Source organism: Pleurodeles waltl, chromosome 1_2 (genome assembly GCF_031143425.1).
Source record: "Pleurodeles waltl isolate 20211129_DDA chromosome 1_2, aPleWal1.hap1.20221129, whole genome shotgun sequence".
In the NCBI taxonomy this organism is placed as follows: Eukaryota; Metazoa; Chordata; class Amphibia; order Caudata; family Salamandridae; genus Pleurodeles; species Pleurodeles waltl.
Genome location: NC_090437.1, coordinates 748,199,716 through 748,216,421, shown reverse-complemented (window position 1 = coordinate 748,216,421; position 16,706 = coordinate 748,199,716). Strand labels below are relative to the sequence as shown.

The 16,706-nt window shown below is 42.9% G+C and overlaps 1 protein-coding gene across 1 annotated transcript in view; it reads right to left on the bottom strand.

Moving 5' to 3' along the window:
• Positions 1 to 16,706, bottom strand: part of ETFDH (electron transfer flavoprotein dehydrogenase) — a 420,402-nt gene that overhangs the window by 190,586 nt on the left and 213,110 nt on the right. Inside the window, exon 8 of the mRNA XM_069243332.1 lies at positions 10,696 to 10,836. Coding sequence (XP_069099433.1) covers positions 10,696 to 10,836 — 141 coding nt within the window. The remainder of the gene's footprint in view (positions 1 to 10,695; positions 10,837 to 16,706) is intronic.

The following is a 16,706-nucleotide window of genomic DNA, read 5'->3' as shown; positions in this document are numbered from 1 at the left end:
TAAGTGGAAGAATGGCTTTCCTTCTTTCTGTGGATTATTCTTGGAATCATGTGATCTTAAACTACTTAAGTAATGCTGTCCACTGGCCAAGGCTCGATTTCACTGGGTCGCTTCCAAATCTGAATTGTTCTTTGTTACTATTCATTGCTTCTGTGTCCCCCGGGGGTTTTCAATGCCAAAATGCCAAATTACCTATTAGATGTATATGGATATAGTGAATTGGGGGAGGCATGGTTCCTTACTACAAGAATGTTATCAATCGTCCTCTTGCTTTTAAAGAAATTGTTCCCACTTTTTATATGATCTGTTGTGTTAAAACCCAGTAGCACATTTAAGATTTAGAAAATAATTTATGTACTAAAGTTCTTCTAAAAATACCTAGATGTTATCTAATATAAAGGCTACTGTTCACATATAAACTAAGATTGTCAATTACGTAATTTCAATTTAAACAGAGGCTGAATAGTTTCCGCACTGTAGTTTGTGTCTATTTTTGTGTTTTAGTCCAGTGGTCATCTTGGGTTTTTTACATGGTTGACACTATTGCTTCTTTAGTCGTCTGATGTGCCAAGCTCAACCCTATAAATCTTTGGCAGCTCAGCATCCAAGCAGTAGCCACCCCAAATGTAAGCCTTTCTGTGCCAGTCCACATTCATCAGTCAGTGGTGGGGCCCAAGTAACTTACATCAACAGATCCAGGAGAACATAAGTAATACGACTGTGGTGTACTTCCCAAATGCCTTGCTCTTTTTCCAAGTAGAACCCCACGCGATGTCTCCACCATCAGTAAGTTAAAGAAAAAAACAAACCTCTAGGCAAGGCCTCTATGACAGCCTACTCATATGTATTCCAAATTGTTAACATAACGTTAATAAAAAAAAGAGTATTTAAACACTTTACAATGCAACAGTAGTCCATTGTTAGCAATTAGGAGATTTTTTTGTACAGCGCAATCTGGAGACTTGGCTCGCTTAACACTACAGCCTAATCAGTGATGAAACTGTGCTGAACAATCGTAGTGTTTCTTGAATGGATCGACCAGCCAAACAGGAAGGGGGGGTGTAGGTTTCCCCCTGAAAAATCTTAGATTGCTGCTGAGCAACTTTTCCTTGACGCTGAATGTGATACGTTACAGTTCCTGTTTAAAATCAATAATAAACTCATTTGTTAATCTTATTTATTGACCCACGCGTGCTACTCTTTCAAGAATCACTAAACTAATAGAGGAAATTGACACGTACGCCTTGTAAAAGGAGGCTCTGATTGTTTTGGTTGAACTTACACTGTAGGCACACAGGCACTGGAAGCTATTAACCTCTGGTTAACAGACTTCAGTCCCACTTGAGAACGTAAATGTGTGCTGTTACATTTTGTTATTAAAATCCTGTTTTGTTTTTGTTCCTCTTTGAAGACCACTAAAACCTTCGTTTTATTGCACAAATTTACGGATTTTAAATGAATCCATCTTGTTATCCTGAGTTGTACACTCCACATTCCAGCTAAACCATTCTAGTAAATGTAGCCTCCTTATGAAGCTGGCACATTGAAGCGAGGATTTCCTAAAGTAGTAGAGATCGCTCTTGTGGGCATATCTTTTCTGTCAAGGGTACTCGTATTCTTTCCACAAGAAGTGCCTGGCACTTGCATATTAGCTGAAAAAAACTAAAAGGGGAAAGAGGGACGAGCCAATAGGTACAAACCCTCACCAAGCATAAGAAGACCCCAAACCATATAAACCATCACTGGTCTCTGTGAATTTAAGAAAAACTTTTTTAAAGGACAGTAGCCCTCACCCACAAACATGGTGGCATGCTTCACTATAGGGCTCATCCTCGTGCCCAAAGGTGTGTGCTACAACCCTGAGCAAACAGGGGAGCTCTTGGATGATTTTTGGGAGGCCCAAGAAGTATGATTTTATGGCGAGCTATGATGCATTTGTTGAAAGGTAGTATATACAGAGATGAAAACTGTTAAAAATAGCCCATGATGGACATACCCTTTCTTCAGTCTTGTCGCAATGTGGATATAGTTAAAAATGACAAGGGGAATATTTCAACCCTCAAATAGGTTGACATGTTTCAGCCCTTACGTGAGCCTTCAGAAAGTAGTGCAAGAGGCTTTGTTCAGGACCAAATGAAATAATTCTCTGTACATGTGAGGCCACAATGGGTGTAACTTATTTAACAATCAGCCTGATATTTGCCCAAAATTACTGAGGTGCTACTGTCGGCAAAGATCATTGATCAGGAATTTGTAAACACAATTGTTGTAAAATGGCCCTCTCTGAAGGGTCAACCCAAACCTTTTGCCTTTTCCCCTCCATTTTTGCTGAATTTGCTTTTGTTGACCAGTGCTAAAGTGCATGTACTTTCTCCCCTAAACATGGTATGATTGGTACATCCACAACTGGCACATTTAATTTACTTTTATAGCCCAAGTAAAGGGTTACCACTGGGACTGCAGCAACGATTGTGCCACCCACTTAAGTAGCACTTTAAACACTACCATATCGACTTGGCATTTAAAACCTCTTGCCAAGCCTTAAACTCCACTTTTAGTACATATACATTACCCCTAGGGTAGGCCCTACATAGCCCATAGGGCTGGGTGCATGTAATCAAAAGACAGGAATATACTTTTAAGTTTTGCAAGTCCTGGTGGTGAAAAACTCCCAAATTTGTTTTTAACTACTGATAAGTTTACATTGAGGATTCCTTATTACATTTAATAAAGAACAATTCGTAATTTAGAAGGGTAGATCTGTCATTTTTAGTACCTATGGAATTGTAATGAAAAATTCCCTCTAGTGGTAAAGTCGGATTTACTATTACAATTTTGAAATTGCCACTTTTAGAAAATTTGCATTTTCCTGCTTTTAGCCCTGTGTACCTGCAGACTGTCTCCAAAACATGTCTGGGCTGGGGTGACAGTTGGTTTCCTGAATTCCTTCCACACATCCCCACACAAAGGGAGCTAAGGTGTGACTGATGGGCCATCCTGGGAAGGATGAGTAGGAGGACCTGACACACCTGAAAAGGAAGTGTCATGCTTCAACTCAAAGGGCTGCATAACCCCTGTAGTGAGTCTGGAGCCAGGACAGGAAGAAAGGAACTCTGTTCACTTCAAAGACCCTTCTTTGAAGTCACCCAGACTTCAAAGGCACAACTGGGTTTAAGTACTGGACCTCGTATCCTACCAAAGCAGTACACTTCTGGACCTGGGGACATTCTGCCAGAAAGAAGGACTGCTGGGCTGCTGATAGGATGCAACTCTGCTGGACTCTGGTGGACTTGCTATGCCTGCCCTCCTTGCCTGGCAGTGAGAAGAATTGGACCTGCATCTCTACATTTTCGGAACCTAAGTGATTCCAAGGGCTTTCAGGCTTGCCTCCTGTTCTGAGGTGTCAGGGGCATCAAAGACTACCAACAACCCTCCTGTATCTTCTGGACTCTGCCATCTCTGAGTCCTGCCAAGTGGTATCAAACCAGTACTGGGCACTTTGAATTGGGTATGGTAGCTGTTTCCTACCACAATCCACTCATCACTGTCACTACACCAGTCAGAACCAACACATCCCTTTCAACGCTGCCCCAGAATACATCACATCGCCGGGTGCGCGGCTTGACGACAACGCTTCACCTGCATCCAACGAGCTCAACATCGACGCATCTCCGATTGCGCAGCTCAGAATCGATGCAACGCCTACACCACCAGGGTCGACGACGACGAATCGACACTGCTGCTCATCGATGTGGACAACCCCAAACTGATTTCAGCAGGACAAGGGTGGTCCCTGTATCTGGCCTGCGCTCCATCATGGTCAGCCTGACTTTTCAGATTTCACACGGTCTAACGCGACCAGATAGAGCTAGTTGGCGCTTTAGGCTTTTACGCACTATATTTGCAGATATTTTTTAAATGTTTATCTTTCAAATTCTACTTATTGGATTTTTTGTTGTTTTGGTCTTTTTTACTCATAAAAAATATAATCTATTTTTCTAACTTGGTGCGGAGTCTTTATGTGGTATTTACACTGTTCTACTTTTCAAGTGTTGCACAAATACTTTACACATTGCCTCCTAAGTTTAGCCTGCCTGCTCTGTGCCAAGCTACCAGCGGATGAGCACAGGTGAATTTATGGTGTGTAACTAAGTTACCCTGACTAGGATTGGGGTTGCTACATGGAGAGGGTGCATACCTCTGCCAACTAGAGACCCAATTTATAACAACGATTTGTTAAGAATATACATGATCAGACATTCTTAATTAAATCATAGCATATTAAATAGAATGAGTTAACATGTCCCATATCATGCAATGCTGGATGCAATATGGTATAAACACCATGGTAAAAAGGAGCGTAGTCACCAGGAAGTGCAACATAAGGTGTAATTGTAATTGAGAAAAAAAATATGGCGAAATCCACCTGCACGCCTGCTGTAAGTCACCAGTGAAATCTCCTTTCAGTGGGACTTTGCCACTGGTGGGATTCTCCACTAGTGAATGCTTCACACTGCCTAATCTGTAAGAAGCAGTAAAACTGAGACTTAACACATGGTTGACAAACTGCACAAAAAAACTAATAGAGGCCATTGTGTTTGCAAAAACTGTCAAACATGTTTTCATCTGTCGGGATACTTAACCTTATTGATTAATTCCCCCATTTGTAACTCTTGAGCTGAGGATTTTGTACTTCTACATTTTAGGGAACTAATCTGTTACAGTTGTTATGATTTGAAATACAGATAGTTTTATAAATGATATTGCAAAATAAGGAAAATGTCACTTACCCAGTGTACATCTGTTCGTGGCATGAGTCGGTGCAGATTCACATGCTGTGCACAGTCCGCCGTCTGGTGTTGGGCTCGGAGTGTTACAAGTTGTTTTTCTTCGAAGAAGTCTTTTCGAGTCACGAGACCGAGGGACTCCTCCTACTTCGATTCCATTGCGCATGGGCGTCGACTCCATCTTAGATTGTTTTCCCCGCAGAGGGTGAGGTAGGAGTTGTGTATATTAGTAATAGTGCCCATGCAATGGAATAAATACGTATGTACATAATAAAGGTTAAAGTAATATATTTACAAATGTACAAATGTTCAAGATCTACTTCTAAACGGCTACAGGCTCCCGGGGAGGCGGGTGGGCGCATGTGAATCTGCAGCGACTCATGCCACGAACAGATGTACACTGGGTAAGTGACATTTTCCGTTCGATGGCATGTGTAGCTGCAGATACACATGCTGTGCACCGACTAGTAAGCAGTTATCTCCCCAAAAGCGGTGGTTCAGCCTGTAGGAGTTGAAGCAGTTTGAAATAATGTTCTTAGTACAGCCTGACCTACTGTGGCTTGTTGTGCAGTTAACACATCTACACAGTAGTGCTTGGTAAATTTATGAGGCGTAGACCATGTTGCTGCCTTACATATTTCGTTCATTGGAATATTTCCTAGAAAGGCCATGGTAGCCCCTTTCTTTCTGGTTGAGTGTGCCTTTGGTGTAATAGGCAGCTCTCTTTTTGCTTTAAGATAGCATGTTTGAATACACTTAGCTATCCACCTAGCAATGCCTTGTTTTGAAATTGGATTTCCTGTATGAGGTTTTTGAAAGGCAATAAATAGTTGTTTTGTTTTTCTAATTAGTTTCGTTCTGTCAATGTAGTACATTAGTGCTCTTTTGATGTCTAATGTATGTAGTGCTCTTTCAGCTACAGAATCTGGTTGTGGGAAGAACACTGGTAATTCTACTGTTTGATTTAAGTGGAACGGTGAGATAACCTTTGGTAAAAATTTTTGATTTGTTCTTAGAACTACTTTATTTTTATGTATCTGAATAAATGGTTCTCGTATGGTAAATGCTTGAATCTCGCTCACTCTTCTTAGAGATGTGATGGCAATCAAAAATGCAACTTTCCACGTTAAGTATTGCATTTCGCAAGAAAGCATGGGCTCGAAAGGTGGACCCATGAGTCTTGTTAAGACAATGTTGAGGTTCCATGAAGGAACAGGTGGTGTCCTTGGTGGTATGATTCTCTTTAAGCCTTCCATAAACGCTTTAATGATTGGTATTCTAAATAGTGAAGTTGAATGAGTAATTTGTAGGTAAGCTGATATTGCGGTGAGATGTATTTTTATGGAAGAGAAAGCTAGATTTGATTTTTGCAAATGTAGTAAATATCCAACTATATCTTTTGGAGATGCGGTTAATGGCTGAATTTGATTATTCTGGCAGTAATACACGAATCTTTTCCACTTGTCTGCGTAGCAGTGTCTAGTGGTAGGTTTCCTAGCTTGTTTTATGACCTTCATACATTCTTGTGTGAGGTGCAAGTGTCCGAATTCTAGGATTTCAGGAGCCAAATTGCTAGATTCAAAGATGCTGGATTTGGATGTCTGATCTGTTGTTTGTGTTGTGTTAACAGATCTGGTTTGTTGGGTAGTTTGACATGAGGTACTACTGACAGGTCTAGTAGTGTCGTGTACCAAGGTTGCCTTGCCCATGTTGGTGCTATTAGTATGAGTTTGAGTTTGTTTTGACTCAACCTGTTTACTACATATGGAAGGAGAGGGAGAGGGGGAAAAGCGTATGCAAAGATCCCTGACCAGTTCATCCATAGAGCATTGCCTTGGGATTGATCTTGTGGGTATCTGGATGCGAAGTTTTGGCATTTTGAGTTTTCCTTTGTTGCAAATAGATCTATTTGAGGTGTTCCCCAAATTTGAAAATAATTGTTTAGTATTTGGGGGTGAATTTCCCATTCGTGGGTTTGTTGGTGATCTCGAGAGAGATTGTCTGTCAACTGGTTCTGAATCCCTGGAATAAATTGTGCTATTAGGCGAATGTGGCTGTGAATCGCCCAATGCCATATTTTCTGTGTTAGGAGGCACAACTGTGTCGAGTGTGTCCCTCCTTGTTTGTTTAGATAATACATTGTTGTCATGTTGTCTGTTTTGACAAGAATGTATTTTTGGGTTATTATGGGTTGAAATGCTTTCAGCGCTAGAAATACTGCTAACATTTCCAAGTGATTTATGTGAAACTGTCTCTGATGTATGTCCCATTGTCCTTGGATGCTGTGTTGATTGAGGTGTGCTCCCCACCCTGTCATGGAAGCATCTGTTGTTATGACGTATTGTGGCACTGGGTCTTGGAAAGGCCGCCCTCAGTTTAAATTTGTACTGTTCCACCATAGAAGCAAGATGTATGTTTGGCGGTCTATCAACACCAGATCTAGAAGTTGACCCTGTGCTTGTGACCATTGTGATGCTAGGCACTGTTGTAAGGGCCGCATGTGCAATTTTGCGTTTGGGACAATGGCTATGCATGAAGACATCATGCCTAGTAGTTTCATTACCATTCTGACTTGTATCTTTTGTGTTGGATATATGGCCTGTATTACTTTGTGAAATGTTTGAACCCGCTGTGGACTTGGAGTGGCAATCCCTTTTGCTGTGTTGATTGTCGCTCCTAAGTATTGCTGCGTTTGACACGGCAGAAGGTGTGACTTCGCGTAGTTGATGGAGAAACCTAGCCTGTGAAGGGTTTGTATGACATATTTTGTGTGCTGTGAACACTGTTTTAGCGTGTTGGTTTGGATTAGCCAGTCGTCTAAGTACGGGAACACATGTATTTGCTGCCTTCTGATATGTGCAGCTACTACTGCCAGGCATTTTGTAAAAACTCTTGGCGCAGTTGTTATTCCGAATGGCAACACTTTGAATTGGTAATGTATTCCTTGGAATACGAACCTTAGGTATTTCCTGTGTGAAGGATGTATTGGTATATGGAAATACGCATCTTTTAGATCTAATGTTGTCATGTAGTCTTGCTGTTTGAGCAGTGGTATTACCTCTTGTAACGTGACCATGTGAAAGTGGTCTGATTTTATGTAGGTATTTAGTGTTCTGAGATCTAGTATTGGTCTCAGAGTTTTGTCCTTTTTGGGTATTAGAAAGTACAGTGAGTAAACTCCTGTGTTTTTTTGTTGAGTTGGTACTAATTCTATTGCATCCTTTTGTAGCAATGCTTGAACTTCTAGTCCTAGAAGATCTATATGTTGTTTTGACATATTGTGTGTTTTCGGTGGGACGTTTGGAGGGAATTGGCGAAATTCTATGCAATAACCATGCTGGATAATTGCTAAGACCCAAGTGTCTGTTGTTATTTCCTCCCAAAGTTTGTAAAATTGGCTTAGTCTTCCCCCCACAGGTGTTATGTGACGGGGTGTGTCACTTGTGAGTCACTGCTTATTTTGAGGGGTTTTGGGGCCTTGGAATTTTCCTCAATTTTTTGGGAATTGGCCCCCTCTAAATTGCCCCCGAAAACCTCCCCTCTGATATTGACCCTGGTAGGTAGGCCTTGTTTGTGAGGTTGTGGTTTCTGTGGGTTGACCTCGAAACCCTCCCCTAAAAGGTGTTTTCCGAAATGTGCCTCTGCTCTGCGGGGAGTAGAGTGCGCCCATGGCTTTGGCTGTATCGGTGTCCTTCTTGAGTTTTTCGATGGCAGTGTCTACCTCCGGCCCAAACAATTGCTGTTCATTAAACAGCATATTGAGCACAGCCTGCTGGATTTCCGGTTTGAACCCAGAAGTGCGCAGCCATGCGTGCCTTCGTATTGTGACTGCAGTGTTTATTGTCCTTGCAGCTGTATCTGCTGCATCCATGGAAGACCGTATCTGATTATTTGAGATACTTTGTCCCTCTTCCACCACTTGTTGCGCTCTTTTTTGGAACTCCTTGGGTAAGTGTTCGATGAAATGTTGCATTTCATCCCAATGAGCCCTGTCGTATCTTGCCAAAAGTGCTTGTGAATTGGCGCTACGCCACTGATTTGCGGCTTGTGCTGCAACCCTTTTTCCTGCAGCATCAAACTTGCGGCTCTCCTTGTCTGGAGGTAGTGCGTCGCCTGAGGTATAAGAGTTGGCTCTCTTACGAGCTGCCCCCACAACTACTGAGTCTGGTGTTAGTTGTGTTGTAATATATATTGGATCAGTGGGCGGTGGCTTATATTTTTTCTCCACCCTTGGAGTTACGGCCCTGCCTTTAACTGGATCCTGAAATATTTGTTTTGAATGTCTTAGCATTCCTGGGAGCATGGGAAGGCTTTGATATTGGCTATGGGTGGAGGATAGGGTGTAAAAGAGAAAGTCATCCTCAATTGGTTCCGAATGTAAGGACACATTGTGAAACTCGGCTGCCCTTGCGACCACCTGTGTATAGGATGTACTATCCTCAGGTGGTGACGGTTTTGTAGGATAAGAGTCTGGGCTATTGTCAGACACTGGAGCATTGTAGAGGTCCCATGCATCGGGATCATCCTGACTCATTGTGGTATGAGCTGGTGAGTGCATCAGTGGTGGAGTTGTTGCTGGTGATGCATGTATTGATGGTGGTGGAGACGGTGGTGGGGTTGTTTTCTTTGCCACCTTTGCCTGTGGTTGCTTGTCCTTTTGTTGAAAGGCAAGTTTCCTTTTTATTTTGATTGGGGGAAGAGTGGTTATCTTCCCTGTGTCCTCATGAATATGAAGCCTTCTTTGTGTGTAGTCAGGCTCTGCAGATTGAAGCTCCTCTCCAAATCGATGTAATTGGGAGGTTAGTCCTTGTTCCTCTGTATAGGAACTAGTTTTCGGCTCCGAGGCTGGCTGTTTCGGAACCGAAACCTTTTCGGAAGTCTTTTTAGGCTCCGAAGAAACCTTCTTTGTTTTCGGCGTGTCTCGGTGCTGAAATTTCTCGGAGCCGCCGTCTCGGCTCCGAGGTTGCTGTGTGGCGGTATCTCGACCGGAGTCGGATGACTTCGACACCAGCATGCCCTTTTTCGGTGCCTTGGATGGGTCACCTATTTTTCGGGTTAAGCCATGGCCTGTTGGCGGTGGCGTCCCCTGGGCTTTTGTAGACTTCTCGTGAGTCTTGATTTTCGACGTCTTACTCACGGTTTTGGTTGTTTCTTCGGCGTTGAGTTCTTCCGAATCCGACTCGCGGACGGAGAAAGCTTCTTCTTCCTCCTCGAAACGATCTTGACCTGTCGGCGTGGACGCCATTTGTAGTCTCCTGGCTCTTCGGTCTCTCAGCGTCTTCCTCGACCGAAACGCTCGACAGGCTTCACAAGTATCCTCCTTGTGCTCGGGGGACAAGCACAAGTTACAGACCAGATGGTGATCCGTATACGGATACTTGTGATGGCATTTTGGGCAGAAGCGGAATGGGGTCCGTTCCATGAGCCTTGAAGTCGCACGTGGCCGGGCCGACCAGGCCCCGACGGGGGATCGGAAAAACCCCGAAGGGCCACCGGAGCTCTTCAAAATTTGGTGTCGATTTGTTCTAACTAACCCGATACCGAACGCAAACAATACCGACGTTTTTTTCCGAGATTCTAACTAACTTTCCGACCCGAAACACGGAGCGAAAAGGAACACGTCCAAACCCGATGGCGGAAAAAAAACAATCTAAGATGGAGTCGACGCCCATGCGCAATGGAATCGAAGTAGGAGGAGTCCCTCGGTCTCGTGACTCGAAAAGACTTCTTCGAAGAAAGACAACTTGAAACACTCCGAGCCCAACACCAGACGGCGGACTGTGCACAGCATGTGTATCTGCAGCTACACATGCCATCGAACATTACCTTTATCAAGAAACTCCGCACTGAAAGATCAGCAACACTGTAATGTCTGAACATAGTATCACTTTTTCCATTGTTAACATACCACAAATCCAAGTGCGACTAATGGCTCCCCCTCATTTAGATGATAGATGAAAGATCCGCCGTATGTGTGTCTATTCAGCGGCCATCCAACCGTGTGCTCAACCATGCCTGGGCTCCATTTCTTCTCATCAATAATCCACAGCTGTGAAAGACAACATTCATAAGTATGAATATGGCACTAAACATCACTTATTTTCTTAGTACCAGCATTAAAAATAGCTACCAGATAAAATAAACAAGCGATGGCAAGTCAAATAAGTATGGCTCTAATGTGGTAACACAGGAATACATGAATGTGCTGTATTTGTATGTTAAGAAAAGGCAGAAAGGCTGACTCACAGCAACCAATATCTCAAAGGGAGCTGACCCAAAGTCCATTCTCTGTGTATTGGCTATGCTGGTCTTAAAACTTACATTAGGCTAATATACTACTTTAACACAAGTAAATCTCTTTTAAATCCAGAGGTGAGAATATGTGGAGCCAAAGAGGCGTGGAAAGGACAGGAGCCAATATGGACGCACAGGAGAAGGCCAATGATGGGAGAGCTCCTCTGAAAAACTCTCACCCCCCATAGGACATTTCACATAATCCTCAGAGTACAGAAGCATCCGCTAAGGGTTGCAGGAACCCTTTAGAGAGAAATTGGAGACAACACTATAGTTTGACTGCTAAAGCAGGCTATCTGAGAGAGATTAAGATTTACAAAATACTAGTTAAGAAAGCTTGTTTTTGCTTGTGTGCATCTACGAGTCTTACAGCAAAAAATACTCTTCTAAAGTTGGCAAAAATCTATAACTCCCTGTCAACTTACTTAGAAGAGAAAATTATGAAAATGCATCAGGCTTCTGATCATGTTACTATCTCCCATCCTTGGCATAGCATCTCTTTTTCACCACAGTGTTTTAAACTTAGCTCGCCATACTTTGGAGAATAAAGTGACTTACACCATTTCTTTTTAACTCAGGATCACCAAAGGATTCTTTTTACATTACTGCCCAATTGTTTCATATCAATGTCCTTGTCCTTCATACATCATATAATGCTGATCTTTCAGACACCTTTCTATCCTAGTGTTAATAGTTGGTGGCTTTTATTAAAAATCCTTCAGCTGACCCTGAGGTGCCAAGCAAGTTTAGGCTTTATCTCTGTAATTTACCAGCAAAAGTTCTGGAAAAGGAGGTAATCATCTTTGTTGAGGAAAACAGGCTTTCATCTACTTCATGGTACTGATGCAGCCTTCCTTGCAACGACCTTAGACCCCAGGATGATTTTGGATTAGGGAGAGAGAGCAGCTATAATTCTTTTGAATTTAAGTGTTGCACTGGAAACTGTACAACACCCCACCCACACCAATATGCTAAACTGTCTTCAAATGCTAGGCATTTGTGATAAAGCCTTGGCATAGCTGTCTTCCTTCTTGGACAATAAAATCAAAGCATTTTTATTTCCTTTGTACCACTCTCCATCTAAAACCTTGAAGTGTACAATACTGCAAGACTTGTCCTTCAGTCCAAAGTAATCCTTATTTTACTTCACTGGCAGTTCTGATTCATACCTCTGGGTTCTCGCTCTACAATGACAACATTCAGACCGTCATTTCCTTTAACAATGATGACCTCTGTGTACATGATTTGGTTTTGTACTCATCACTCAACTGTTACAGCTTGGATGAAGACAAATGCTTTCAGATTCTCATATTTGTATGACCTCCCTCTTTCAGCAATCTCACTACCAGGGTTAGGTACCACTAACATTCCTTAAAATCCTGCTAAAAACCCTGGATTTTTTTTTTAATAAACCATCTTTTACAGAATACATTACAAGGTTAACCTTCTCCTACTGCTTAGACAACTGTCTTAAAACAGTCATTCTGGTTGTCATCCTGTTCCATATAGACTACGACAACTTCCCTATGAAAATCTTTCCGCATTTGTCTTTGTGCACTTCACAAAAAAGGCCCTTCATTCAGTCACATACCTTTTCTTTCTTAGCTCTTCCTTTGCTCACCAGATTTGTGTGTCTCTCTCATCTAAAGAATGCAGTTTGATGGACACTCCCTATCTCTGCCAAAAACTGGAATAATCTGCCTCTAGGCCTTAACATTCAGACTGGCTACTCTCGACCTAGAAATAAAATTAAAACTAGTTTTTCCATTCACCTTCTAGTCATATTCCAGCCAATATTTAGCACCAGGACACAAATGTCCAGGGTATCAAACTGCCGGACAAATATCACTCATTCATAACAATCAAAAGGGCAATTTGACAACTGCACTGTCAAAACGCACTTTTAAAAGTGGCAGGATGACCTAGATGTCATAGAAGGCAGGTTGGGTGACTGCACAAATGCAACCACAGAAAGTGGCCATGCAAGTAATCCTCAGGTTGTTTCACTTGACGATTCAGCTTATTATAATATAACTCAGCTTTTCATATCAGGCTGGTGCCAGATCGTATACATCAAGGAACATAGAACTGAGGTTTTTCTTTACTCCTGGATTGACACAGGCACTGAACTTTCTGACATAATTTGAATTACAGTTCCTTTGACTGCCCTTCTGGGTATACCAATCTTGATATACCAATATACACTTTGATTCTCAATCCTTGGGCCTAATGATCACCAAAAGAGACACTGGATGGAATGGGATAATTCATCCTGCTGTAATGCAGCACTACGGTGAAACAAAACTGAATGATTCATGATAACTAAGAAAGTGGTAAATGAGAGGCAGGTGTGGCTCAAGAAATTACAAAGATATGGGGCAGTGTCAGAGACACTATGCATTAAACCTTATGAGGCTGGCTATTCAGCTGGAGAAGTGAGCATCTGTTTGAGCTTGTTCTGTTAGACAGCACTGTACTGAAATTGTATATGGGCTCCTAAACAGCAAAGCGACAATGGATTTAGACTATAATTTGATACTCAGACAAAAGTCAATTTGTTAGCTTGTACAGACTGAGGGGCTTATTATGACTTTGGCAGACGGAAAAGCCCATCCGCCGAAGTCCCGACTGGTAGGTTGCCGCCAGAGTGGTAGCCTCCCCGCTGGGCCCATTACGAGTTTCCTGCTGGGTCAGCGGGTGGAAATGCAGTTTCCGCCCGCTGGTCTAGCGGGACACAGCCTACAGCATTGTCTCCAGCTCATAATAGAGCCGGCGACAATGCTGTAGGGTGTAGGGTGCGCCTGCACCCGTCACAGTGTTCAACACTGCAACGTGGCTGGCCAGGGACTCCCCCTGCACTGCCCCGTGTCAAATACATGGTTAGCGCAAGGGCCCCCCTGGGACACCTCGGATTAGGACCGCCAGACCGTCATGTAGACGAAATCTGGCGGTGCTGGTGGTCCGACTGCCACAGCGACACTGGCAGTCATTAGACTAGAGAACATAACCACATGAAAACAGAATGCCAGAACATAACTCAGTAGAAACATAAATTTAGCCCCTAAGGCATAGTGCATTACACATTTTCAGGCCTACTAGAATAATATTACAAATAAGGCCCTTAAAACACAAACTACTCCCAACTGTAAAACAAAAGTTCCAGCCACGTGAGAACTTAAAAAGACACGGACTGGCAGGAGGGGTTATTGTTCTGGGGTCCCCCCAACCTAGTGCGGGGACCCAGATGTGCCCTAAACAGAAAGAGAGTGTCATGCTTAACATGTTGATGGTTGTCCCATTGTCCAAGGACCACCACACCGTGAGTTATGGGCAAAAATGCATTATGGGGCAAGTTTCCAAGTGTTGTGAATATTGTAGTATCTTGACTGTAATGCTCAGAACAACCCCTAGAGGAAATCATAATAAAACAGCATTTATAAGAAACATGGTCATGTAACCATACAGTCAGCCCCTAGATGGCATAACATGAAAACAGAATGGCAGAAAGTAATGCAGTGTAACCATAAATGTAGCCCCTACAGGGTGTAATGCCTTACACATTTTCAGGCCAAGCAGGCCTACTGCAATTCTATTACAAACAAGGCCCTTAAAACACAAACTACTCCCAGCTGTGAAACAAAAGTTCCAGCCATGACAGAGCTTAAAAAGACATTGAATGGTGGGCGAGGTTACTATTCCCCCTCAACAACCTAGTGTGGGGACCCAGAGATGATCTAGACAGAAATGGTGTGTTGTGCTGAACACTTTGATGGTGATTCCATTGTCCTATAACCACCACATGGTGAGTTATAGGCAAAAATGTTTTGTAAAAGGAATGCCCCGCAATGCATTATGGGGTGATTTTCCGAGAGCTGCAAATAATGTAGTATCTTGACCGTAATGCTCAGAACAGCCCCTAGAGGACACCACAGTAAAAATCGCATTTGTAAGAAACATGATCATGTAACCATATAGTCAGCCCCTATAGGGCATAACAACATGTAAACAGAATGGCAGTGTGACCATATATGTAACCCCTAAAGGGGGAACTGCCTTGCACATTTTCAGGCCTAGCAGGCCTACTGTAATACTATTACAAACAAGGCCCTTAAAATACAAACTACTCCCAGCTGTAAAACGAAAGTTCCAGCCATGAGAGAGCTTATAAAGACACTGAATGGTGGGAGTGGTTACTATTTAGTCCCCCCCAACCTAGTGTGGGGACACATAGATGGCCTAGACATAAAGAGTGTGTCATGCTGAACGGTTTGGTAGTGGTCCCATTGTCACAGGAACACCACATGCTGAGTTATGGGGGAAAATGTTTTGAAAAGGAAATGCCCGGCAGATCATTATGGGGCAAGTTTCCCGAGTGCAGTGAATATTGTAGTATCTTGACTCTAATGCTCAGAACAGACCCTAGAGAACACCACAATAAAAATAAAAAAAATCGCATTTGTAAGAAACATGGTCATGTAACTATATAGGAAGCTCATACAGGGCATAACAACATGAAAAAGTAATGTAGTGTGACCATGTAGGTAACCCCTAGAGGGCTTTGTTCCGTGCACCTTTTCAAGCAGGTCTACTGCAATACTATTACAAACAAGGCCCTTAAAATACAAACTACTCCCAGCTGTAAAACAAAAGTTTCAGCCATGAGAAAGCTTAAAAAGACATTGAATGGTGGGAGAGGTTACTATTTTGCACCCCCACCAACCTAGTGTGGGGACACAGAGATGACCTAGACAGAAAGAGTACGTCATGCTGAACGGATTAGTGGTAGTCCCATTGTGGAAGGACCACCACATGCGGAGACACGGGCAAAAATGTTTTGGAAAAGCAATGCCCGTCAGTGCATTATGGGGCGCGTTTCCAGAGTGCTGTGAATAGTGTAGTATTGGCTCTCCCGCTGTGCCTGGAGAGCCGCGTTAAGGACTTCTGTGGCTTTTCTGTTGGAAATGCTCCATTTTGTATACTTTTCAACTGCTAAAAATGTACGTAATTGGTAGTCATGTAAAGTGCTCCTCAGATTGAGGTCGCGCTATATGAAACTTCACGTAGTTATGTAAAGTGCTCCTCCGATAGAGTTTGCGCTATGTGAACCTGTTAAAAAATATATTAAATAAACTAAGAAAGAACCCCCCTCCAGCTTGCAGACACCACAAAGAAAGGCATGCCCAAAACAAGGAAGAGGAAGAAACAACATACAGTCACACAGCACGAAGCAGCGAGGGAAAAGAAAAAAGTAGTGCGCCACACCAATGTATATGGCAATCGTGCAATAATCCATGTAACAGGGTCAGTCTCCAAGGCAGTAACACAGCAACCTCAAGGCGGCACAGACGTAAAGCATTTAACTACGAAATCAAGGGAATTGTGAAAGGTAGGCCAAGGAACACATGAAAGTGATGGGTGTGAGATGGGAGTGGTGCAAGCCCACAGATGTAGATTACAGGATGTCGAGACCACGCTTGCAAGCTATCTAAGCTCAACCTAAAACAGACCAAGTTATAGCCTACCAAATATCAGGCACCAGGAGACCCTAATGAGAGCAGTGGAAGTGGCCATGACCCTCTTCCTCTGTGCATGAATGCCAATCCGAGGGTCCTTCTAAGTCAAGGC